Below are 25,361 nucleotides of genomic sequence, written 5' to 3' on the forward strand. Positions count from 1 at the left end.
TTGGTGACGTCATGTTGTCCTCTGACGCAGTAGGTCAACGTGATTTGAGGGGCAACTGAGCTTGACATACCGTGTTAGTATATTTACTTTAGGTTTCATGCATGTTTAAAGGTGAAATTGTGTACAGTACAATATGTCTGCATTCAGTAGAAGCGCGCTTTTGTTCTCTCTTGTTCGTTGTGTCAGGAGACAGCAGCAGTTCCCATGCCTGGAGACCCTGAATCATATTAAAACTGCGCAGGTTACAGCACGAGGTCGAAATGTTCATTCATGTTCAGCGAGATATTTAGCAGACCTTGAAGTCAAGCATCCATGGACATTATATCAAAGAAGCCTGTCCACTGAGGTAAGTGGTACATTTATGTACAAACAATTTATGACACAATTTACTGGTAGACTCTTTTCTCCTGACACCATTCCTTTAATGTTTTAGGCACCGTCCAAAGAAGATGAGTACCCACCTCTACCCGAATACACCCCTGATGAAGAGGTCCGTGCAAAGGAAGTGTTCATCGTCCAGGTCAGGGGGCTTCCCTGGTCATGTACTCCAGAGGACTTGATGAGCTTCTTTTCTGGTACTTGTTTTTGCTCTTTCGGTCTCAGAAGTAATTTTGAAGAGATTATGTTGTTCCCCTACCGGATTAGGTAAATTGAAGATATTTTAACCTTGAAAAGCCAGACTTAAAATGCGTCAGAAAAAAAACTTTTACTTTTTTATTTTTTACTTTTAAATTAAACCGTTTATTGAACAAAATATATGAAATAAAATATTTTTTAAAAGTTTGCAAATGTTTTTTTGTTATGTTTTGGTCTATGATGCTGTGCGAGTTGTACAAATAAACATTCCTCGAAAGTCTGTTATATCATATTTGATGCTTACATTTTCCTATTATTTGTATGTATAGATAATCAAATTGCTTAAGTCCAGTAAAAGTTCCTCTTTAAATATTGATAGCGTTTTTTAAATCATTCAATTTCACAGCAAAAAGATACATGTTCCCAGACTGTGTAAACCCAGCCTGATCTGCTAGCGATTTGATTTTACCCTGCAACTCTGGAAACCTGTACATCAATTTCTACTGCTTCTGTTACACTTTTGTGGGAACCAATCACAGACTGGCTTATCCACCTGGTTCGCTATTGGCTGGTTTAACACGATGACAGTTAGAGAAGCGATGGGTCATTGCCTGTTGATCACGCCTCTTGTGGTCTGATTGGTTGAAGGACTATCCAATTGCGTACAGAGTCATTTGAATTATGCTCGTTTATCACTCCTCTTGTGCAGTAGAAAATACAGAGCAGACTCCCCAGACCAATGTTCAATCATAAATTGAGCTTGGTCTGGTGATAGCCAGACAAACATGTTCCACAACCTGAATGTGGATGCCATTAAAATTATACTAAAATGCCTTGTACTTGCTTAAAAAGTATAAACTATCATTATTATTATAATTCAGAGGCCTTATAAATTCAAGTAATTTAGAAATGAAGACTACAAAACCTTAAGATGTTCTGAATCAGATTTTTTTGGGGTTGCAGATTGTAGGATTCGAGGTGGAGTTCAGGGGATCCATATAATTCACAACAGGAACGGCAGGCCGACAGGTCAGGCATTCATTGAGCTGGACCACGAGGAGGACGTTTGCAAAGCATTGGATCAGCACAAGCATTACCTGGGGCAGCGCTATGTTGAGGGTAAGCAGAATTTGAATAAATAACCTATACTTTAAATATGTTTTTTGTGTGTGTTTATCATGTGTCCAGTTGTACATAGAGCTCATATACAGCAAACACTGGTGTCATGTGTTTCAGTGTATGAGATAACAAACAAAGATGCTGAAGCCATATTAAAGGCTACACAGCCGATTACGGAGTCAGATGGAGTGGTACGACTCAGAGGGCTTCCCTTCAGCTGTACAGAGAAAGACATCATTCAGTTTTTCTCTGGTGAGAGATCATGTAAAATGTGACATTTAAAAACACTTTTAAAAGACTGATAAAAGCCATATGCTTCATTTGTCGGTTCTGATGTTCTCAAAACAGGGTTGGATATTGTGGAAGATGGAATTACAATAGTCCTGAACAGGAAAGGAAGAAACTCAGGTGACGCTTTTGTGCAGTTTGCCACAAAGGAAATAGCTGAAAAGGCACTAAAGAAAGACAGAGAAGTCATTGGAAACAGGTTGGTATATCCTCAAGTAATACTTGATGCAAAAAAATGCAAATATATAGGTTTTTAGGACCATTTATGTGTTTTTCCTTTGAAAACGTTCAATGTGTTTGCCCAGCGGTCTTTGAATAAGTATTTTAAAGGGATCCCCTGGTGTTGAGACTTGTATGGCTTAATATAACATAAATGATGTCTCTTACTGAATTATGTAGTAGAAAACCCATGAAAGATCTACGTTATTTAAAAAATCGATTTTATATTTGGACCATGGGCGGCGCCATTTTGTTTGCGTTCTAGGTTGATGACGTAGAGTGGTTGAACTCCTCAATCAGCTGGCATTACCCGTAGCTATTTTTACCACAACGCAACTCGAAAATTGTTTCAGAGTTAAACAAAACCAATGAATTGCTTTGTAATTGTACTTAAAACACACTCAAACATACATGTGCACACAAACTCACCTACACAAACAGATCGGCGGCCGGGCACACACACCTGACAGACTGCGTTGTCTCAATCGAGATGTTGGGCTGCTCAGTCTCCATGACAGGGGCTGAATCCGAAATCGACCCCCTATACCCTGAAATAGGGCATTATTTGAAGGGACGGCCATTTGTAGTGTTGTCCGACATCATAGTGGACATGTTCGAGTGCAGTCATTCAGTATCACGTTGCACCGCAGTGTACAGCCGATTTACAACAGCTGTCCGACTTCACGCACCCAAACATACATGTGGACACAAACTCTCTCGCTCACACAGACTCACACACACCCCAACAGATCGGCGCGAACACACACACACACACATATGAGGCGCGAACAGATCGGCGCGCACACACACGCACTGCGTGCGCGCATACATCACTATTCCCTGTGTTGATATCATAGATAGACTGTTGATATGCAGTAGATTAACTGTAATGCCTAATGTAACCAGCAGAGGGAAATATCTAGGTAGGATGATGGGATAAGTTAACGTGAGGAAGAGAGGCAGGATGTTTTGGTGATGATGCATGGGATTGGTTTGTGCATTAAAGTTTGAGCACGCTCAGTGAATTAACCTCAATCTTTAAACTTTCACTTTTAAGACACAAATTACTTTCGCTACTTTTGTTCACTAATACAACTTGAAGGAGTGAATGAAGACGATCGAGTGCGTGAAGTCGGACAGCTGTTGTGTGGAAATCGGCTGTACACTCGTTATTGCGGTGAACGTGAGACTGAATGACGGCACTCGAACATGTCCACTATGGTGTCGGACAACACTACAAATGGCCGTCCCTTCAAATAATGCCCTATTTCAAGGTATAGGGGGTCGATTTCGGATTCAGCCCCTGTTGATTGAGACAGCGCAGTCTGTCAGGTGTGTGTGCGCGCCCGCCGATCTGTTTGTGACTTGTGTAGGTGAGTTTGTGTGCACATGTATGTTTGAGTGTGTTTTAAGTACAATTACAAAGCAATTCATTGGTTTTGTTTAACTCTGAAACAATTTTCGAGTTGCGTTGTGGTAAAAATAGCTACGGGTAATGCCAGCTGATTGAGGAGTTCAACCAATCTACGTCATCAACCTAGAACACAAACAAAATGGCGCCGCCCATGGTCCAAATATAAAATCGATTTTTTAAAATAACGTAGATCTTTCATGGGTTTTCTACTACATAATTCAGTAAGAGACATCATTTATGTTATATTAAGCCATACAAGTCTCAACACCAGGGGATCCCTTTAAGGGAAATGACAAAGATCCAACTACTTTTTTTTGAGTATATTATCTTTAGGTTACACTTTAGGTATCTAACTACCAACATTTAGCTGTTTGATGCCAAAATATTTTAGATTGAATATGTACTTAAATGTTTTTTCCCCCTCATATGCAGGTATGTTGAGATTTTTCCCAGCAGGAAAAGTGAGATCCAAGTCCAGTATGGAACAGCGCGAAATGAGTCTTCGGCTTCCATAACAGGAGTTGAGGACATGCCCCGCAAAATGAAACCGGGTAAGATGTTTATTAGTCTTTTTACAACCAGGCTTTAAATATGAATACATATGTTGTATACTGTGTGCACTCCCATTCAGGAACCTTGTGGGTCCTTATGGTCTTACGTTCAGTTTGATCAAATTTACGGTCATAAAACGTTGGAATTAGTTTCAACATTTTAGTGTCAAGGATGTATTATATATTATAAATTAAATATATTAAATGCATCCCTTTACTTAATGGTTTAAATGATTTATGATTTTATAAAAAGTTGTAAAGTGTTTAAATCATAGTTTTTACTCATTTTCCAGTTTAGTATGTTACCATAGACATTGCCCTACCTTGCACAGTGTATCAGTTTTATTTGAGCAGACCTTGAAAAGCCTTAAATTTAATTACAAAAACCCTGTGCCAGATACCCTAACTTTAATTTTGTGCACAGCAAACAGCAGCCCAATATCAGCAACACAGAACCTCATTCACATGAGGGGTCTGCCATATGAAGCCACAGGAGAGGACATTGTAAAGGTAAAGTGTTATATTGAATATATAAGATATAGTCTTTTTGTATGCTGTTGTGTTTCACTGTCAAGAGGAGTGTAATATTAATTACAGGTTTTAAAAGTTATGCAATTATTAAATCCTCATTGATCATCACCTATACTGAATGACTGAGGTGTAATTTGTGTTCCAGTTTTTCGCTCCCATCAGACTGGTGAAGGTTCTTGTAGAGTACAGTCCCAACGGACGACCCACTGGTGAGGCAGAAGCCTACTTTAAAACACATCAGGATGCCGTTTCAGCCATGTCCAAAGACAGAGAGTATATACGTAAGCAATGAATATCTGTGACCTTCTAAAATAACCCAATGTGGCCCAAAATGTTAAAGATAAACACAAAGTGATTAACCTGTTTTTATTTGTATGTTTTTCTGTCATCCAGAGGAGCGATATATTGAGTTGTTCCTGAATTCATCAGCATCAAGGGAAGAACAATAGGATGAAAGTCAACTGTATTTAAATGCATCCCAATGTATGAGTATATTACAAGAATAAATACAACCAATATTAAAAGTGAACTTTACAGATATTTTCTGTCCTGTTGTTTCTTTTCGGACATTAATTTCTGATTTCAGATTGAAGCAATGTTAACAGAATAGTCATGTTTAATGGAAGTGCCCAATGTTGTTAACAATAACCTGTTCCATTGGGGTACTTGTAACTTCATGCACTTCAGCCGTTTATCCCAGGCTCAACAGGCTATTCCACCAACCTTTAATTCTGCAATAAAAGTTTGTTCATGCATTTATATATTGATAATGTGTACAAGTCAGGATTAGACTGAAGAATCCACATTAATTAATAAAATTTTATTGCATTAGAATAAAATACATTGTAGGCATAAAACTACCTTTCATCTCTTTACATTATTTCATAACATTTTAACGTAGTGTTCCATAATATGCTGTTATGTCTGAATTGTATCCTTTTTGCACAATTTGTGCATAGTTTTGAAAAAGCTGAAAATAGTCCTTTTTACAATCAATTTTTTTTTTTATATCGGTTTTGTTATTGTTTCATCTTGCAATATTAATTGATGGAGACAATTTAAGTACAAGAACAGCATAAATCCACTTGGTGGACAGCTTCACTCATCCACAAGAAGTATATGAAATCATGAAACAATCGTTCTTAAAGCATTTCCAACAAAAAGCTGGTAAGAATCATCCCTTTTTGGCAAATGTATGCAAAACATTTTTTTGATATGTTGTATTATTGAGATGCCTGACACTGATTGATGATCCAGAATGGGATGTGCAATTTTTGTACAGCCACCATTTCTGTTGATAAACAGTTAAAGCTTCTGTGCTGGACCTCAGGATGGGGAGGACCCGTACTGCTGCAGTAACTGTGAGTAGCAGTCGTCACACACATGCTCAGGGTTGATGGAGGAGGGCAGAGGGAGTTCATTAGCCATGCACTTCTCACAGAACACGCCACTGCAGTTCTTGCATTGCCTCTAAAATGGGTAAAAAGACAAACCTCTAATGCATTTGTAAAATATCTTTTCAGGATTCTTTGATTAACAAGTTCTAAAGAACAGCATTTATTTTAAACAGAAATCTTTTGTAGCAAATCTTTAAAACGTAAAAACTTTAAAATGTACTGACTGCAATCGTTTGACTGGTAGTGATGTGATATTAAAAAGCAACGATCTGTTTAACCCTCACCCTTCCCTCGAGAGTTCATCTGAGTGGTCCAAGGCCCTAGAACTTTTGTCACACTTGAACCACAATGCACCACTGGTTTTGACTGGATTCAAGGAGTTTTTTGTGGTCAGTTTGACCCCCCCATTAGCCTGGATGCCAGCTGAACTTAGCCCCACCCACAAAATGTTTAGGTCGGGCAGTTCGGTCTGGCCTTGCTCCATAGAGGAGTAATTATCCCCGAACAGAAACTGTTCGGACCAATGAAATCATCAGGACGGGCTTTAGACGATGACAGACAGATGATCAACAGTAACATAATCATGCATGTCAAAGGGGCTTGGATTATATTTGTTTGAATCGTAAACAGAGAGCTTGTTTGTATATGCATTCACCTTCACAATTTCTCTCAAATGATGATCATGTTGGGTAAGTACTCTGTGTATCATTAAATTATTTTATTTTTTTAAAACACCGGCAAAGATCGTGTATTCCAGCCTGATTTCAGTGCGCGTGCAGACAGGGTTGCCAAGTTTTTACAACAAAACCCGCCAACTGCTAGCCCTAAACAATAGCTTCTCGGGGGGTTCTCCAGGGGAAAAATGTGTTATTTTTGCAAGGTTGCCTGCTAAAATTCGCACTCATGGGTCTATATCACATAATAGTTGCTTCAACCCGAGGGGAAAAAAACACGGACTTGGCAACAGAGTGCAGTTGAACTATGTTGACATTTGACGATACGACGCTTCATTGCTCTGATTGGTTGTAGGTTAATCCAATAGAGGGAATGTGCGTGACGTCACCGTCAGCTGGAGCGACTGTGATTACGCCCCACTGAGTGGCAGAAAGACTGAGAGGCAGCACTGGTTTACAGTGTGAATACAGCGAAAACACACAAAACCAGGCCCGGTGCCAGAAGGGGGGTAGGGGGAGTATAAGATATTTTGAGCTGAATTAAAAGGGTGAAAATGCATGAAAGTTAAAAGAATGTGCTTAAATTACTATTTATTTATTGATAAAATCTACACTGTAAAAAATATAAAATAAAAAAAGTTACCTGGTTGCCTTAATTTTGAGTTCATTGAAATTAAAATTGAGTTAATACAATGACCTTTTTGAAATCATTTTCAAGCCAAATAGTGCTATTTCCATGATTTATCAAATTTTTTATGTGGTTCAGATACAATAACATTTTGAGTTTCTATTTATTAAACAAATGTCCTTTATTGTATCAACTCAAATTTTTAATTTCATTAAACTAAAAATTAAGGCAACCAGGTTACTTACTTTTTTAAGTTAAACCAACACAATTTTTTTATAAAGGAATAATTTGCCCCAAAATGATAATTCTGTCAGTATTGACTAAAGTAAGCTTTCAGGACATTTTAGGGCTTCAAGTCATTTTGACCCATGAGGGAAGGATTTGTTACAAAATGCAAGGGAAGGATGAGGGTTAATTTAGACTAATGTTGGATTGCTTTGCTTTGGTACCTTGGGTGCAGTCAGGGAGTCTTGATTTTCACACATTGGGCAGATGGAAGGGTCAACGTCTTTACAAAGAGACTGGTTCTATTAAAGAGAAATTCATGAATATAACAATAAATTATTGGAGGCAACCTCTCATATAAAAAATAAATAAATAAAATTATATATATATATATATATATATATATATATATATATATATATATATATATATATATATATATATATATATATATATATATATATATATATATATATATATATATATATATATATATATATAATAGAATAATTACTGATGAAATGTACCTGTTCATCTTCATGTGACAGTGTCCTGAGAACAAGAATTAATTTTGATAACATTTAAGTAGATAATTACAGTTTTATACAACTGGTTCAGCATTTAAGATCAGACTTACAAACTGGAACTTAGACTTGACTTGTTTTCTTTTTTGACAGACTCTAACTCCTATTTAAAAACAAAAAGAAGGAATTCCAGGTAACACCACACTACATATAAAGAAAGAAAGTGAATGGCTATAGGTGGAAAGCAGGTCTCACCTTTTTGATGTCCTCCACATGCTGTCTCGTGTCTCTCTGCGGAGGCGTTTTTCCTAACAGAGCTTCAGAAGTATGGCCTCCAGGATGCTCTCTACATTTCTTGATCTCTTGTTCCAAAAGCCACCTATCGCAACAAGAAAGCTATTTTGAAGAATGTTGGCAATCAAACAGTTGATGGTAGCATTGACTTCCATAGTAGGAAAAAATACTATGGGAGTCAATATCTTTTTTTGTGATCAATAGAAGAAACAAAACATACAGATTCGGAACAACTTGAGGGTAAGTAAATGATGACAGACTTTTATTTTTTTGGGTGAACTATCCCTTTAACATAATTCCTTCATAAGACAGTGATTATATTTTCCACATCATTAGCGGTGGCTGTGTAATCATCTGACACATTCATAATGATAACTGTTCTCTATTGTTCTATTATGCTGATTTGATGCTCAAGAAACATTTCTAATTATTATCAATGTTGAAAACAGTTGCTTAATATTTTTTAACCTAACTAACCCCAAACTCTTGAACTATTTGTAGAAATGACCATTAACCTGTAAATGGTCTTTAACAGTGTAAAAAGCTCAGTATGCATAAAACAGCATTTCACCCCCTCTTTAAAGCTGCACTATGTAATTTGTCCGTCTGCTAGAGGGCACGTATTCAAAGCAAAGGCGTAGTTTGATGATGCCAAGTTTTAGCGCAGAATCTTGGGACACGTGGTTTTCACCTCACAGCTGGTGGAAAACAATCATGTCAGAAATCATGTTAATGGATGTGATTATTAACATTACTGTAGTATGAAGCAGAGTAGGACCGAATGTTGAGGGAGCTAAGCAAGGCCGCTGGAGTGATTGTTACACAACACACGGGTCGCAAGAGGTGGGACTTTTATTATGACGGGAGCAGTCGCCGGCGCTATTTCTGCTTTTCCAGTCAAGAGTAGGAGGCAGCAGCTCTGTTAACCATATTAGATACATTTAAGTGTTTTTAAAATGATGTTATGATGTTACTTTGAGCTTTTGCTTGGCGGCTGCTGTGACACTTGTTCACACTGCTAAGAGTAAAGCGTTTCTGCAGAATAAAACCAGAAACCGAGGGTAACGCAGATATGACGCAATTGACAGGCGACTCCCTCAGATGTCCCGGCTCCTTGGTTAAAATATAAGTTTTACAAATAGTTGGAAACATTTTGGATATTGTAAGAACTCAACTAAACAAAATATAACACTGGCCTGGTGTTTTTTGGATATTTTACTGCAAAAATACTACCTAAATAACTTTAATAAATCATCTAAAAATAAACAAGATATTTTGCTTTCTAGATATTAGTCAATGAAACATAATGGTTGACCACTATTTGTAACATTGCAACAGTAAGTAAATCTCAGTACCTCTGCCGTCGTAAGTGCTCAACCTCTTGCTGCAGACTCGCAATCTTGTCCCCAAACTCCTGCTTGAACAGTCGATTGGCCTCATCCGCCAGGTCCCGCTCTCGTTCTGCCTTCTTACATCTGAAGTTGGGCCACATTAACTTAATGAGGTGAAATGAAAACTTAACTAAACTAAAAAGCCATGGAAAAATGAAGATGATAAAAGCATAAAAAAGAACTGAGAGATGAACTTAAAAGGCATCTAGAGAGGACAGGAGGAAACGTGACTAGAGCAGAAACTGTGAATACTCAAGAAGACAAAGCAGTCTGACAAGTGTCTGATTTTTTTTTTTATTAAGCTATATTTGTACTACGGTTCACATCTATATTATGTCTACATACACTTCAGTCCATTCACAAATTAGAGGATTTCATAATCCAGACTTTTTGCAGAATCTGTAAAGCTTGGTGTCACAAATATCTTTCCAAAGCTTTGACATTTGGCATCAACTACCACTGCATCAAATTCAGATTTTCATTAAGTTTACAATAAGCTGTAAAATAATTCAGGCACGCAATCTTGCACTCAACATTTCTTGCAAAAAAGCTAACAGAACCTCCTGAATATGCCTGAAAGATACATATTCAGCTTTTTTTGTTTAGCTTGGGCATCCATCAAAGCACTCAACATTATTAAACTTGAGCAAGTTGGTCAAATATCCAGGTCCAAGATTTGAGAGATCAACCAATATTAACTGAACGATATGGTGTTGCATACTATCATATAGAGTATAAAACGATTGTACGTTTTTGTTAGGAATGTTTCCCCGTGCTGGACTGAAGTGTTTTATGGTTTTTATAATGACAACTTTGAGAAGTATCCAGCTATCCGCTTTTTCAGTATTGAGAAGTAGAGATATAAGAGAGATGCACTTCCATTACTTAAAATGTACGTTTGCCATCTTTGTTCTAAGATTGGCCGAAACAGCTGCATTTTACTTGGGTTAAAACATACAGAGGGAGTCTAGAGACAAAAGCACTGGATCAAGCGTACAATATTGAAAAATTAGAGGTGACAGAAGCAAGATCTGTAGTTTTCAGTCCGGTTTCAAGACAAAATAACGGCAATGGATCTGAAACCAAGTAATAAAATAAATACCCTAGTCATCTATGTTATGCGAAATCAAACTGAAGATCTGTTTTTTTTTTTCTTCTTTAATTTAGGCTTTTTTGGAAACTATTCGGTGTTTGCGATCATTTTATTGCTGCCTCTGAAGGAGTTTTCCAGCAGTTGAGTTCAAGCTTCGTGCCTGTTTAGCCATGTCGTTCTCACTGCTCAGGAAAAATGAGTAGAAACACAAGAGAATGAGCATGCAACCAATGTCAAATGAACAGGTAAATGCAAAGAACGGATTAAGAGAAGACAGAGACAGAGAGCAGAAGTTATTTTAGAAACAGACCGTTGATGACCTGTGGGAGGTAGCAATGTTTCTCTAAGAACTGAAACATTAAAGAAAGGACTATATGTGTGATTTGCTCTCTGTTTTTGCCATGATCATTCTTGATCACCGATCAGAGGAAATATGCCCACCCTGAACAGTCCACCATTGGACATTTGTTATTAACAGTGGGTTCAAAGTCCACATTGAAAATCTCTGAGTCAAAATCTATGACTACAAAATCTATGACTTCCAATATGGTCAAATTTGTTAACTTTAGATCAATATCATCAACTTTTAATAAATCATTAATTATAATCACTTAAAGCATTTATTAATGTAGGTAAAAGGTGATGTATGTCTTTTTTTACTCTAATAAAGCATAAAAATACCATGTTTGCAGATATTTCGGATACAAGCAGAGTTTACATAATTGTCTGGATGGAAAACATTGCTATGGCCAGTTGTTCTACTTTCAAATGTGTCTTCTACGGTGGCATGTCGGTTTTTGTTTTGATCTGTGTGATCTCGCCCACTGGCGATTTACCCAATAGTATTTCAACAACCCGGGTTGCCAGTTGGCAGAAAACTTAGCGTACTGTAGCTATGGAAACCATGGAAACGAAGATCAGAGATCACAGATTATACCCGATTAAAAAGCCTTGACATCCATCTAAAAAATTATGAACAGAGGCATATTAAAATGCAGAAAAATCAACTCATAAACTTACAGTTTAAGGCACATCACCTTTCACTGTCAATTGTGCTCGTGTTCTCAAACTGGCAACCCGTGTGAGCGGAGAAGGGTGGGGCGGGAGAAACAACCCTCTCCAGTATTTTGAATTTGGACTGCAGTACCCATTTCAACCACTAGCTGGCTGAAACTGCACCTTTAATGTTAATGTATAAATATACACAGTTTATATAAATATTAAACATATAAATTGTCCTTAATCAATTTTGAGTCAATGTAATAACAATATATTAAATAAAAAAATAAGGTATTAGTATTACTTTTTCTAGGTCAGAGATAAAATAACATCACTTGACTTTGTACAGACAGTCAGACTTTCTTTGGAATTTAACTTAGCTCTAGAATTATGATGCTAATAATATATTTTGTAATGTAAAGGGGGTGTATTAAAGTGGTTTCTTTACTAGTGCCCTGTTGTATAGTATCCATGTTTTGTGTTAATGCTGTGCTGATGTATTTTGGCTCTCTCACCTGCTCTCCAGCTGTTTAATAATGCTCCCCATCTGGTTTGTTTTCTCCTCCAAGCGGCTGATGATGTCACTCTTCTGTTTTGTGCTGGTCTCTGAGCTCTACAAGCCAGACGCACACAAACACACACCAATAACATGCTGCATCAAAAAAAAATGCAGTTTTGCTACACTAAATGAAAACTGTATATATGTAATTGTAATGTTATTCATCTTATTAACAATTTCACATATAAAAGCCATGTGAAGCAGCAGCAGGATTCAGATTCAGATAAATTCATTCAAAAGTTCTTCATTATTAAACAATGGATGGTTAGTTAACCCCCATTATTTTCTGTTGCTTAATGTGGTAAATTTTAAAACATTTTCTGCCTAGTTCAACACTATGTCACTAGGCACCATTTATCTACTTTACTTTTTAATTTAAATTGAGTGTGTCAAATCAAAGTGTTGTCTCCAACATAGACTAAACTGCTAATATGGATGCTTACACAATGCTTTTGTATGTCTATATATATAAATAAATAAATAAAATATAAAAAGAGTGTGTTTCGTTGGGACTTGAGAAGCAGCTCCTCTCTTAAACCTGTAAATTGTGAAAAGCTTGCTTTTTAATGAAAGTGTCTTTCGTACCTGTGACTTAACGGAGAGCTCATGGTTGAGTGTACGCAGGTCATCTAACTGCTGTCTGAGCTCCACCAAAGCGTCATGTTTTTCACAGATGTCCTTCTCAAGCATCTTCATAGACAACTCCATCTCCTGCTTCATCCCTATTTGCACCTCCAGCTCCTTCTCCACATCCTACACACAGGTTGGTAAGACTTCTCCTTGAAAGAATTCTGACACAATTTTTTAAAGACCCCACATCAAAAATGATTTAGAAGCTGAACAGGGCAATTCACACAGGGGTTAATGTTTTACTCACCAGTCTGAGCTGAGTTTCCTCTTTGAGCTGTTTGCGAGTTTCCCCAAGAACTTGACCGTTTGCAGTACCATCTGCCCTTGATGCCTTCAGGAGGAACAAAGGACAAATATCAGACCACAGAGCAAACCGCCAACCAAAACTATAGTGCAGGCTGTAAACTCAATATGTGCTTACAAAAGTAAGCTTGTGGTTAACTTTTAAATAATAAGTAACATGCAGTCAGTCATTGTTTGACTGAATGATTGTTAACTGTGTTCAACACAATGTTGTTCACCTTGCGACTAGACTCGACTAAGTAGGAACTTTCCTCCTTCACTCTTTCCAGGTCCTCCTGCAGAGTGATGATCCTGTTGTTTGCGACAGCAAGCTAAGTAACAAGAATTGTATTATATTTTGGAAAGAAAGTAATACTTTTGAGCAAGGACACATTAAATTGATCAAAAGTTACAGTAAACATTTATAAATCTACAAAAGATTTACGTTTTTTTTTTTTTTTTACACTTTCTATTCATCAAAGAATCCTGAGAAATGTACCAGAGTTTCCACAAAACTATTAAGTGTTTTCAGCATTGATAATAATGAGAAAATGTTTTGAAGAGCAGCAAATCAGATCATATTAAAATGATTTCCTGAAGTATCATGTGACTGAACTGGATTAATGACTGAAGAAATGTCACTTTTCCATCACAGTTTTGAATTGTAATAGCATTTCACAATTTTACTGTTTTGATCAAATAAACGCAGCCTTGGTGAACATAAAAAAAAACTTATTTTAGAGAATCCTTTGAATGGTAGTGTGAATTCAGTGCCGTTTCATTTAAATCATTTATCAGTCATGTATTTCAGTACTTCAGTTATCCATTAAGATATACTTATAACCCACCTCCTCTGTAAGTTTTGTGTTGGACTTTTCAAGCGCATCCACTTTGGCTTGCAGATTATTCACTGACGCACTGAGTAAGGGGAATTTAGAGTGACAACGTGAGATTACAAATGCTTTCCAAATGAGCAACTACTTAAAAACACAACCCACAGATGTTGGGTAAGGTAACTTCACCTTAAATGTCTGTTTAGTTCCTCCACGTAATTCTTTTGGTCAAGAATAGCTGTAATCTGTCCATCGCTGCAAGCAAAGAGCAGCTTTAGAAGCAGCACCAAGCTTTTCAAAATGAGTCCAAAAGCTTTCAGACTAAAACATCTAGCTTTCATTGAGGAAGTTGAACAGACTCACCCCTCTGTGCTTTTGCTACTATGCGCACCATCTTTCAGATACATGGAAAAATCTATGACTCCAACCTATAAAAATAGTAAAGGAGATCTTATTACCCTGCAAAAACAAATAAATTCCCTTTTTGGCAAGCAAAATGATTTGTTTAAGCATCAGTTGTCCTCCAGTGATCATGTTCAGAAGAAAATAACTAACCTGTGAATCTAAGTCTTCTCCCTTCATACACAAGTTAGCATCAATGACATTCAGGCCCACCAACAGCCCAGCGATCACTGCCCCTTCCTCTTCCATCATAAGAGCGTTGGGCTCATAAAATTCACTGAGGAAAACAACAGCAGCAAATATTAATTACAGCTTTTTATAATTAAAGTGGGGGTGAAATGCTGTTTCATGCATACTGATCTTTTTACACTGTTAAAGACTTGGATTCCCATCCTAAACATAGACAAAGTTTCAAACACGAAGTTGGACGTTTGATGGAGTATTTCTTTGTCAAAAATACTCCTTCCGGTTTCTTAAAAGTTTCGGAGAGTTTTTTTCGAGTATGAGTTTGCTTGACGTCGACAGAGCGGAATGTCCTCGTATGGGCTCTTCTCCCGGAAGGGTGCGTGCGCGCGTGACTAGAGCGAAAGAGCAAATGCTTGCCCAACAACACTGCTCTAATGGTGCAGATCCACTCATCAGTGCAACACTTCTGTCGCGCCGCACTCCTCTTTATTCCAATGGGTGACGTCAAACAACTTTAACCCACCCGCATAGCATTTCGGGAAGGCAGCGCTGCATTTGAACCGATTTGAACGCAGAAATGACGGGAAGCTTCACAACATCGCTTCAGTCGTGTTGCAAAAGTGGATCTCCAGGGTCACTGCTGTCACAGGACTTCACGAAATCAACAATGTTACCAAGAGAAGTGTGTTTTTGACGGAGCGGCACCAGCAATAAAGGTTCGGTCCTACTTTGGAAGCAGGCGGTGAGTAAAACTGCTGCAAACGTCTATGATGTCGGCTATCATCGTGTAAGTAAACATCAGTAAACAACACGATTGTGTAACATTACAGTTAATTTATCAATAGAGCATGCGATCTATGGTGTGTTTAAATACATTTGTTTAGCTGACCATTATAGGTGTCAGTTTGATTATTGTAAAGCCACCCAAACATAAACCTAGCTTTCTCACAAAGCGTGCTTCGTCATTCAAATGCGCTACTCCATTGTCATTCTATGTATAACGTTACAATAGTCTGACGTGCAAAATTGTTTTGCTTGCTACTGCTAAGGTTTAGTCGCATACAATAGTCTATAAACCAAATCATGTCATCATAAACCACGAGTAAACCCACACAAATGTTGAGAAGCCACTAAATACAGTACATACCAGAGACAGACGTCCTGATGTTGCTGCTTCTCCTGTTTAATTTATTTCATCCTCCGGATCTGATTCTGGATCATGTATGTATTAGTTGAATCTGATTGATAGCCATGGTTTATTAGAGTAACATTTTCTTTTCTTAACGCTTGAGCCGGGATGTCACTGCTTTCAGACGCTATCAATGCAACAGCTGTGCGCGCTCGTCATTCTTTAGCTCCGCCCACACGATACGCCTCCATCCGCTCGTTTTTTTCCAGAAAGACTCGGTACAGCCTATCTTTCTTTTATAAATATAATAAAACTAAAGACTTTTCGGAGATATGAAGGATGCAATACTACTCTATAGGTACTCAAGATTGACATAAGATTGACTGAAACAGTGTTTCACCCCCCCTTTACAGACCAAAAGCAGGAACTATACCTGAGAAGGTCTTTTCGGTTGATGATGGTCTTCATGTAATCTGAGAGCTTCTTCTGCATCAAGGCCAGGCGAAGCCATGCTCTGCCTCTTCCTAACGGGGTTCTGAGATAAAAGAACAACTTCAGATTTCGATACACAGCATATGTAAAATAAACGCCACGTTCAGGTTGAAGACATTTTTCTTACTTGAGCCCAGGAAGGTCTTTGACACTGGCTGTGATCTCACCAGCTTCTGGAGTCAACTTTTCTACAAGCTCCAAAGGACCCCAAAAAGACTTATTTTGACCAAGGAATGTCTTCTTACCTAAAAAAACAAGAGATCTTTAGAAAAGGAAACCCTTTAGACAGACTGAGACAAAGAAATAAACCTGCTAAAGACTTGGTTGGACTGTACTGTACTGTACATTAAATGTCCTTACCACTGTGTAGTTGCACAATAACTGTCAAGCATTACAAAACACAACATACTGGTACACTGCACTTATGGGATTATAACTGGAATACACAACACACCAAAGTACTGTGCAATCAGTAATTGTCAAAATTAATGAATATATGTAATAATAACATGATCATGAGGGACACAAATGATGACCAGAGGTTACTCTATGGACAGTGGAATTGTGGTTAGGATTTTTCCACTTACTTTTAAGTCCGTGTTTCAGGCAGTGCTCCATGACGACAAAAAACTGCTGCAACGGGGCATAGTCTGAATCCAGTGTGCGTCCCAGGTTCAATGCAGATTCGATCAATCCCTTGATGCTCAGCTTGGCCATGTTCATCAGGTTAAGCCTCTCAATGGCAATAGGGTCTTTGGGATCTGGAATAAAAAGGATATACAAACATTATGTTAGATATGATACAATTGTCTCACTGTGACTTCTCCTACACACAGTATATAATGTGATATGAGAGCAGAATATGAGAGTTTTGACTAGAGAGCTTTCCATTGGTTTCCTCTAAACCTGACAAAAAATAAATGAATTAAGAAATTCTGGTTTATGCCATTTAAAAATCCATCAGATACGGACTGATGCTAATCCAACATGAAATTTTCAAACAAAAGGGCATATTGACAGAACAGATTATTGTTTTTTTTTGTGGCTGTTTTCAGAATCATCTCAAGCCAACTTTACAATGCATCACAACTTTTTTTTTTCTGAATTCATTTTCAAGTTTAATTCTCAAGCCTCACCCTGTCTGATACCAAACACACCCACAGTAATGCAATCATTTCATCATCAAGACTCTCAATCCTATGTCTGTTAAGCCAGATGCTCACTGATCGATTTATAATAGTCCCTTACAACTGTTGCTTGTCAGACAGTAAGAATATGATCCCGGCTGTAAGTCATGTCACTCTATGGGATCTCATTAGTCATTCATGTCAGACTAAGGCAGTCAAGATGTGTTAGAAACAGACGCACACAAGAACACTCAACCTTGATATTATTGTACTGAATTGCTAATTCAAAAACAAAAATAAAGACATTCAAAATTCATGAAATTAACGGGAAAGCCAACAGACAGCTTTCAACAGGTATGAATGAAAGACCTTTGTGTATAGCTTCACAAAGTCACACAGGAAAGAGTGAGTCAAACCAGAGCTATTCAAGGCAAAGTTTACACTAACTAAAAAAACAGACAGAGATTGTCTTAGGTCTCTGAATCATAAATATTTAATGTCTTTTAGAAGCTCTAAATCTGAAGTTGATCTAACCAGAAATTGATAGCGTGAATGCTGGTAAAACCATGCGATAAACAAGTCAAATCAGCCAGAGGATGGGGTGGGGCAGTGAAACAGCCACGAAAAAAAAACAAAAAAAAAAACAGGCCAGACAAGAGCAATCCAGCCAAATGGTAGCCAGATATTTTGCTAGCTACAAGGATAGCTAGCATTAACAAAAAGTCACAGACACAAAAGCTATTAACGGAAACATCCAGCCAGGGAGGGAGATAAGACACTGAAAAAAAGAGACTGATAAAGAAAACAACAAAAGAACATGAAAAAGGCAAAGCTTCAGAAGCTGTGGTGCGAATGTGCTGTTCAGGGAGGCTGGTTCTGTAAAGACAGGGCCGCGCGGCCACGCCTGCTGTGGTTTTAGGATGGTGCCCGAGGCGGGGATGAGGTGGACTGGGGAGAGTGATGCCACCATACGCACCTTTAAACTCATCAAGCATTTGCATTTGCTCCACCAAATCTGTGAAATCCTCCCATGAGTCTTTGCAAAAGGCAATGGAAAACAGAAAAAAAAGCAGAAAAGGATTGGGTCATGCACATCATGGGAGTAAACCAAAGCAGAGACATCATGTTGTAGGATATTTGGGTGTAGACTCTTCTCTGCAGAGCCAAGCTCACTCTCATCTCACTGTCATACATTAGCGCAAAAATCAGCGCAGAATCACAGAGACTAATAATAGCAACCAGAGTGTTGATGGTCATTAAGAACCACTATAATGTGTCTGGATCGGAAGACAGTTACTATGAATTAATTTGACTACACTAGATAAAGGCGCTCAAATAATGCTCTTCTTGTCCTAGAAGACTCATTGCATCTTATCTAAATCGATTTGTTTGACAGAAGGCCTCAAGAAATAATGTAATATTTCCTGTTTTTCCACAGCACTAGAAATATTATCATGTTTATTATAGCTTTAAAAGGATAGTTAGACAAAAAGGGAATGTTTATTCACCTTCATGTCACTCAAAACCTGTGAGACTTTCTTTTGTGGAACACAATACAAGTTACTTTGAGATTTTTTTTTCCTCTCCGTTAATGGTAAGCAAAACCATCCTGATACTAACAATCTTCAAAATATCGTCTTTTATGTTCCACAGACTTAAGTCAGTCATACAGATTAGGAACAACATGAGGGTGAGTAAATGACGACAGGAATTTTATTTTGGATGAACTATCCATTTAAAGGGATAGTTCACCCAAAAATGAAAATTAGCCCATGATTTACTTTCAGAAGAATAAAATCGGTGCTATATTATAAAAGTCCTGGCTCTTCCAGGCTTTATAATAGCAGTGCTCTGTTTTTGAAGCCATAAAAATGCATCTGTCCGTCAAATAATGTGCTTCACAAGGCTCCGGGACGTTAATAAATGTCTTCTGAAGTGAATTGATGTGTTTGTGTAAGAAAAATATCAGTATTTAAAACTTTATAATGTAACGTTTCGGCCGATCGCTTTCCGTATTCAGTTTATGGGAAAAGTGTTGAAATGCCTCTGCCGTTCAAATGCTTATGCTACCATTTACGCTCATCAGACATCACGTACGCATCATGAACTCAGAGAAAGCACTTTCAACACCTTTCCATGGACTTTACTGTAAAAAAGTTTTAAATATGCATATTTTTCATACGCAAACGCATCGATCAGAAGGCCTTTATTGGCCCCCCCCCCCAGAGCCGTGTGGAGCACGTTATATGACGGAAAGATGCATTTTTATGGACTTCAAAAACAGAGCAACAACTCCTGCCATTATAAAGCTTGGATTAGCCAGGACTTTTTTTAACATAACTCCGCTCTTATTTGTCTGAAAGAAGAATGTCATATACACCTAGGATGGCTAGAGGGAGGGTGAGTAAATCATAGGCTAATTTTCATTTTTGGGTGAACTATCCCTTTAAGATCTTCTATGTCGCTTAGCTGTGAGGGGAAAAGAAAAAGAAACAAAGATTCAAATCAAACCATAAATTACACTTAATGAGGCAGAGCACATCAAGTACATTACAAAGAAACACCTGCATGCAGTGAAACAGACCATGGGAAAAATGCCAACTAACCAATATTGAATGATTTGCAGTGGATTCATTGAGGATAACATTAAAAAACATCTATGAAGAAAACACTGGATAAATCTTTGAAAAATGATGCTGTCTCGACTTCATTTGGCTCTGGAAACTTGTGTGAAACTAAAATCTACATTTTTATGTCATATGTTTACAGCAATGTTATAGTGAGAAGGTAAATAAGCCACACAGGTGTTGCAATTCTTAGAAATGTATGACCAACAAACAACGACTAGACAAATCAGATAATGTTTTCTTTTCCTTTTCTTGCTATATGCCCGCTTCCTCCTCACTCAATGCACAGAAATCACATTAGACTATTAAAGTGTAGATTCTGGTCATATCTCTCTAATGCCAATTGATAACATCCCTTTAAGACATTTGATTGAGTAAGAATCTCAGACCCGTTTCGAAGGCAACAGCATTGTGCTTCCTGATGTCCTCTTTTAACCTTTGGCACAGTAAGTCGTGACTCTCCAGCAATGCACTGGATTAGCAGACCAACTGTGAGCTCTGACCACAAGTCAACACTACTAAATGTATTGTAATGTATTATGTATATGTATTAGTGCCTTAAATATTTTTCTTTATAAAAGTGAATGAATAAAAAAAAAAAAAAAAGGCAAGAAATTTTGTAAAATGTCTTTTATTGTTAGTACAAAATGGGGGGGTTGCATTAAACTATATTGTAATTTGTTAAGGCCTGTTCACATCAAGGACGATAACAATAAAATTTCAAAAATCATTCTGAGAACAGGGAAGTCCATAGCACAGCTATATCGATACTGATAAACACAGAGAGGAACAATGTCATAGGAATCACTTTCAGACTTTTTTCCAGCTGACAATTTAAAAAAAAAAAACATTGACAGCCAATCAGAATCAACCTGACATTAAAGAGCTTGTGAAGCTTTAAGAACAGAACATTACCGTCCAATGCTAATATAATTATCCCTAAAGTTATCTTTACAGTCATCATTTTTGGTGTGAACAGGCCTTTATAGTTTTTTAAAAATATATGGATCAATCATCCACTTAATCTTACAATCAATAGAATAATCTTAATAAGAGCTACAGTTTGTCAAAAACTGATTTATTTATATCATTTCATAACACTTTCATTCTGGTGGATTTTCCCAAGTGTGATGCACATGCTTAATTTGTTCGACGTGACAATTTAATTAGACAACTTAACTACAAAACTGCGTATGAATAGCTTCATTCAAATCATTCAGTGGGAAACAAACCTTCACAACCACTTGTGTTCCATAAAAACTACATTTCCAGGCAGGCCAGTGGGAACGCCGAGAGCATGATGGTGGAAGGTTGGGCCAGCACCGCCCAGTACGATAAGAGCAACGGAGGCCTAGTGATGCTGTGCGCGCCTACCTTCATGAGCCGGCTCGGGATCTGGTGTGAGCGAGATATCGTTGAGCTCACGCAGGCACAGCCATTCTCCATCCACCGACACGCGGAAGTTGCATAGGTAGATGGTCTCTCTGGCAGCCTGTGTGATCTTGTCAGTAGTGGGGGTGGGGGCATCGCTCTGGGGCGTCAGATCAGACATAGTGACTCAGCTGATAGCTGCTGCGACGACAACAACACTTACAATGGCGGCCGTCAGCAAAAGAGTCAGGTGCAGGGAATAGAAATAATGACTTGTTTTTAAAAATCCAGTCCAAGTACGAGTCTTCTCCAGCACAAAGGATGAAGGAAAAAATAGAGACAAGGAAAACAAAGAAAGAAGGAAGGGAAAAAACAACAACCAGCAGTCCACGCCAAATCGGACAGAAAGGATGCTATTATTCTAGGGCTTAACGGACTCGTCTTGCGAATGAGCAGTGACAGCTAAAATCCTCTGTGTGAATAAAGGCTCCAGTGCTCTCTGGCTCAGCACAGCCAGGGGTTTGAGATGCTGTATGAGCCTCAGCAGAGCTACAATCAGAGACGTATCTTTCTCTCTCTCTCTCTCTCTCATTCCCTCCCTCCCTTACAGCCCAGCTGCTTGCATTCTCCGGATTGGCTGCATGCTCTGCAAATGGGAGGGTGTTGACCAAGATGGCTGCCATGATGCTGAGGAGGATTGTGGGAGTCACGTGAGCAGATGGTGGAGGGTGCACAGTTCCCGAGAGGCCGGTCAGATGAGTGTGTGCCAATGATCCATATGCTGAACAAGAGAAGTATGGAAGCCCTACTGACTGGGAACCAGAACATTGCCTATAAAGCTGCTGTTAACATGTGTAAGAGGAGCAAGAAGGCACTTAATGTAACATTAATCTGTGTGTGAAACAAACATGGTGCTAAAATTCTAGAAACACTCAATGCTTAATATGCGAGACCATTTTTGCTGACCATTTGGGGCGGTTTTGTAGATATATGATGAGGTAGGCCTTTTTTAAATCAATGCCTTTGTAAAAAAGAAACTCGAATGCAAAGTAATGTGAAATGGGGTTTGAATATTAGAAGTAATCTATTATTTAAACCTCATTAATTATTTACAAAAGAAAAGCACTCAAGCATGAAAACGATCCATTAATGGCACATTTTGTGAAACACCTTTGGGTATGGACATTCACTACCGTTTAATTTTAACTATTTTAATTATTTTAAAGAAATAAATATTTTTATTCAGCAAGGATGCAAAAAAACTAGAATAAAATTAGAATAGCTTATATTTTGAATAAATACTGTTCTATTGAACTTTCTAATCATGAAAAGACGGTTTCACGGTTTCAGCAAAAATGTTTTCTACATTGGTAATAAGAAATGTTACTTGAGCAACATTAAAATGATTTCAGAATGATCATCATGTGACACTGAAGACTGGAATAATGATACTCAAAATTCAGCTTTCAACTCCATCTCAGGAATACATTACATCTTTAAATAAATAGCCACTATTTTAAATTGTAATGATATTACACAATATATTACATTAGTTTGATCATAATGCAGCCTTGGTCAACATAAGAGAATTCTTTAATTCACTACATTTGCTTTGTAGTGTTGTATCTCTTTAAAACTAAGCATAGTTTGCCAAATTGATTTTCATATGAAAGTAATGTCATCATTCACTGATGCAGTTCTTAGTGAGATATAATAAGGCATTGATAATTCACAATGCAATGAACAACAAAGAGACAATGGGCTATATATTATCTCTGATTTAACCCTCTGAAGCATGCAATCCCAAAAGAAAGAATACATATAATTTCCACTTATTTCACAAAACAAGAATATAATAATTTCCAATCTTTCCTTTCTTCAAATGTATGCATTTCTAGAAAGTTGCACTTCAATACTCCAACTGATAAAATGGTGAATTTTCCAGAGGTACTGGTACTTCATCATCACCCATGTTGTTTTTGTTAATTATGTTATCATAAATAAAAAACAAGGTGAATGCATTTCAATGCATCCAAAATAGAATATTTTCACTTTTAAAAATAGTACATTTGCATAATATAACCCTGACATATGATGCTCTCTAGTGCTGTAATTCTGCTTCAATCACTGACATATTCATTGACATGACCTGTGATGTATGTAGCCTACTAATAAAATATGTGAAAAATATATTTATTAGTTTTATTGTTAAACAAATAGAATTTAACCATAAAACCAGTTCTGGCACACGATACCCTGGCATTTTCTAATTCTCAGCTTCTCAAATGTGACCGCTATTCTGTTAACATACTCATGTCACTTTTTGGAGCATGCATATTTGGATGTGGTCCTACAAAAGGAAATAATTACTGGTGATTTGGATGTGACAACATGAATGATAAATGATAAAAATGGCATTTAAAAGACCTGTCCAGTGTAGTGGCCACCATACATCAGAGGGCTAAAAATAAATCACTGTTATACTGCAAAAGTTTAAAAACACAGTAAACCAAGTGACAAACTACACAGATAGCAGATTTGGGCATCACATGCGCATTCCAACCGTGAAACCCAAAATGCTGCCAAGGTAGGCAGATCACTAGCAATTAGACAAGCATCTTATCACACTTTCCAGATTAATCCCATAATGCATTCATGCTCATCACGTACATGACCTCAAAGAGTTTATCTGAAATGTGTATTATTTGTGGACAATAAAGTCGAACCCTCAAGTTGTTCCAAACCTGTATAAATGTCTCTCTTCTGCTAAACAAAAAAGAAGATATTGAAGAATAAGGGTAACCAGACAGTTGACAGTAGCCATTGAATTCCATAGTATGGCGAAAGAATACCATGGAAGTCAATGGGGTCCATCAACATTCCTCAATATATCTTATTTTGTGTTCAGCAAAATAAATAAAATCCTACAGGTTTGTAACAACTTGAGGTTAAGTAAATGATGACAATTTAAATTCTGAATGAAAATTTCCCCTTTAAGATTGTGGATATTTATCTACAAATAGCTGTTGTTTCCATGCTAGCTGATGACAATTTGTGCTACGGTGTATTATTTATTGCTGATTAATTAATGTTAGAAGTCAAAAATTCAAGAAAAACGACCATTCCAAGAAAGAAGGAGACTGGCACTGAACAGCAAAATGCAAACTTGCATAAACGCTGCAGTGGCTGTCATTGTGCAGTGTTGTTGACATTGAAACACAAGGCTATGGGTGTCAAATATAACTGCATGTTTAAGTTAATCAGACACCATCACATCCTGTTAAATAAACCCATAATGCAGACAATCATACCGTATACTCACTTCTTGTTTTCTTGTTAGTCTTCTCAATCTGGAATTCATATCGCACTGGTGCAGGAAGAGATGAGCTCGTCTTTGTAAACTGTATACTTGAGTTATAAGTTAGCGCCTCCTTAAAGTAAATCACCGAGGCCGGAGAAAGTGACTCCTCTGGACTGTTGACTGTATGTCCATCGCTGTCCTTCACGTGGGGTCTGAGAAATTCATTAGATGACACTAAAGTTTCGGAAACTTCAGTGCTTAGCTGCTCCGATGCTCCTGAGCTCTGGTCCGCCATCTTCAGTTCAAATTCATGTGACCACTCTCTGCGTCATTGCTTTCAGCTCTCGTGTGATGCAAACTCGTGTTTACCCAAGACTGTTTTAGGATAGGTATACATTACGAGATATACATTACGACTCTAGCCGTGTTGTTTCTAAATTTTCCGCCAAAACAATAAAGAAATAAAACATGTTGGTCATATTGGTGTGACGTACAAGAT

The 25,361-nt window shown here is 37.6% G+C and overlaps 2 protein-coding genes across 8 annotated transcripts; one reads left to right on the plus strand and one right to left on the minus strand.

The window, feature by feature from the left end:
* Nucleotides 1-5,238, plus strand: grsf1 (G-rich RNA sequence binding factor 1). Its single transcript, XM_067438330.1, has 9 exons — nt 1-346; nt 434-575; nt 1,540-1,695; nt 1,813-1,947; nt 2,044-2,182; nt 4,049-4,167; nt 4,592-4,677; nt 4,844-4,979; nt 5,092-5,238. Exons 1-9 carry the CDS (start codon nt 134-136, stop codon nt 5,145-5,147), a joined length of 1,182 nt encoding a protein of 393 aa, XP_067294431.1. The 5' UTR covers nt 1-133; the 3' UTR covers nt 5,148-5,238.
* Nucleotides 5,239-5,499: 261 nt separating this feature from the next.
* rufy3 (RUN and FYVE domain containing 3) lies at nt 5,500-25,361 on the minus strand. 7 transcript variants are annotated; one of them, XM_067438324.1, is made up of 20 exons: nt 24,884-25,014; nt 21,565-22,403; nt 18,540-18,599; nt 17,024-17,197; nt 16,564-16,681; nt 16,378-16,479; nt 14,783-14,906; nt 14,591-14,655; nt 14,417-14,482; nt 14,243-14,312; nt 13,634-13,726; nt 13,360-13,443; nt 13,068-13,235; nt 12,439-12,536; nt 9,796-9,915; nt 8,402-8,525; nt 8,260-8,309; nt 8,150-8,174; nt 7,847-7,924; nt 5,500-6,168 (listed from the first exon to the last, which is right to left on the minus strand). In XM_067438324.1, the coding sequence occupies exons 2-20, from the start codon at nt 21,740-21,742 to the stop codon at nt 6,025-6,027; spliced, it is 1,941 nt and encodes a 646-aa protein (XP_067294425.1). In that variant the 5' UTR covers nt 21,743-22,403; nt 24,884-25,014; the 3' UTR covers nt 5,500-6,024. The 7 variants fall into 7 exon arrangements, with proteins under 7 accessions (XP_067294425.1, XP_067294423.1, XP_067294427.1 ...); XM_067438322.1 differs by lacking the exon at nt 21,565-22,403 and having other exon boundaries at nt 24,884-25,361; XM_067438326.1 differs by lacking the exon at nt 18,540-18,599 and having other exon boundaries at nt 24,884-25,012.

This window comes from Pseudorasbora parva, chromosome 3 (assembly GCF_024679245.1).
Source record: "Pseudorasbora parva isolate DD20220531a chromosome 3, ASM2467924v1, whole genome shotgun sequence".
NCBI classification, from domain to species: domain Eukaryota; kingdom Metazoa; phylum Chordata; class Actinopteri; order Cypriniformes; family Gobionidae; genus Pseudorasbora; species Pseudorasbora parva.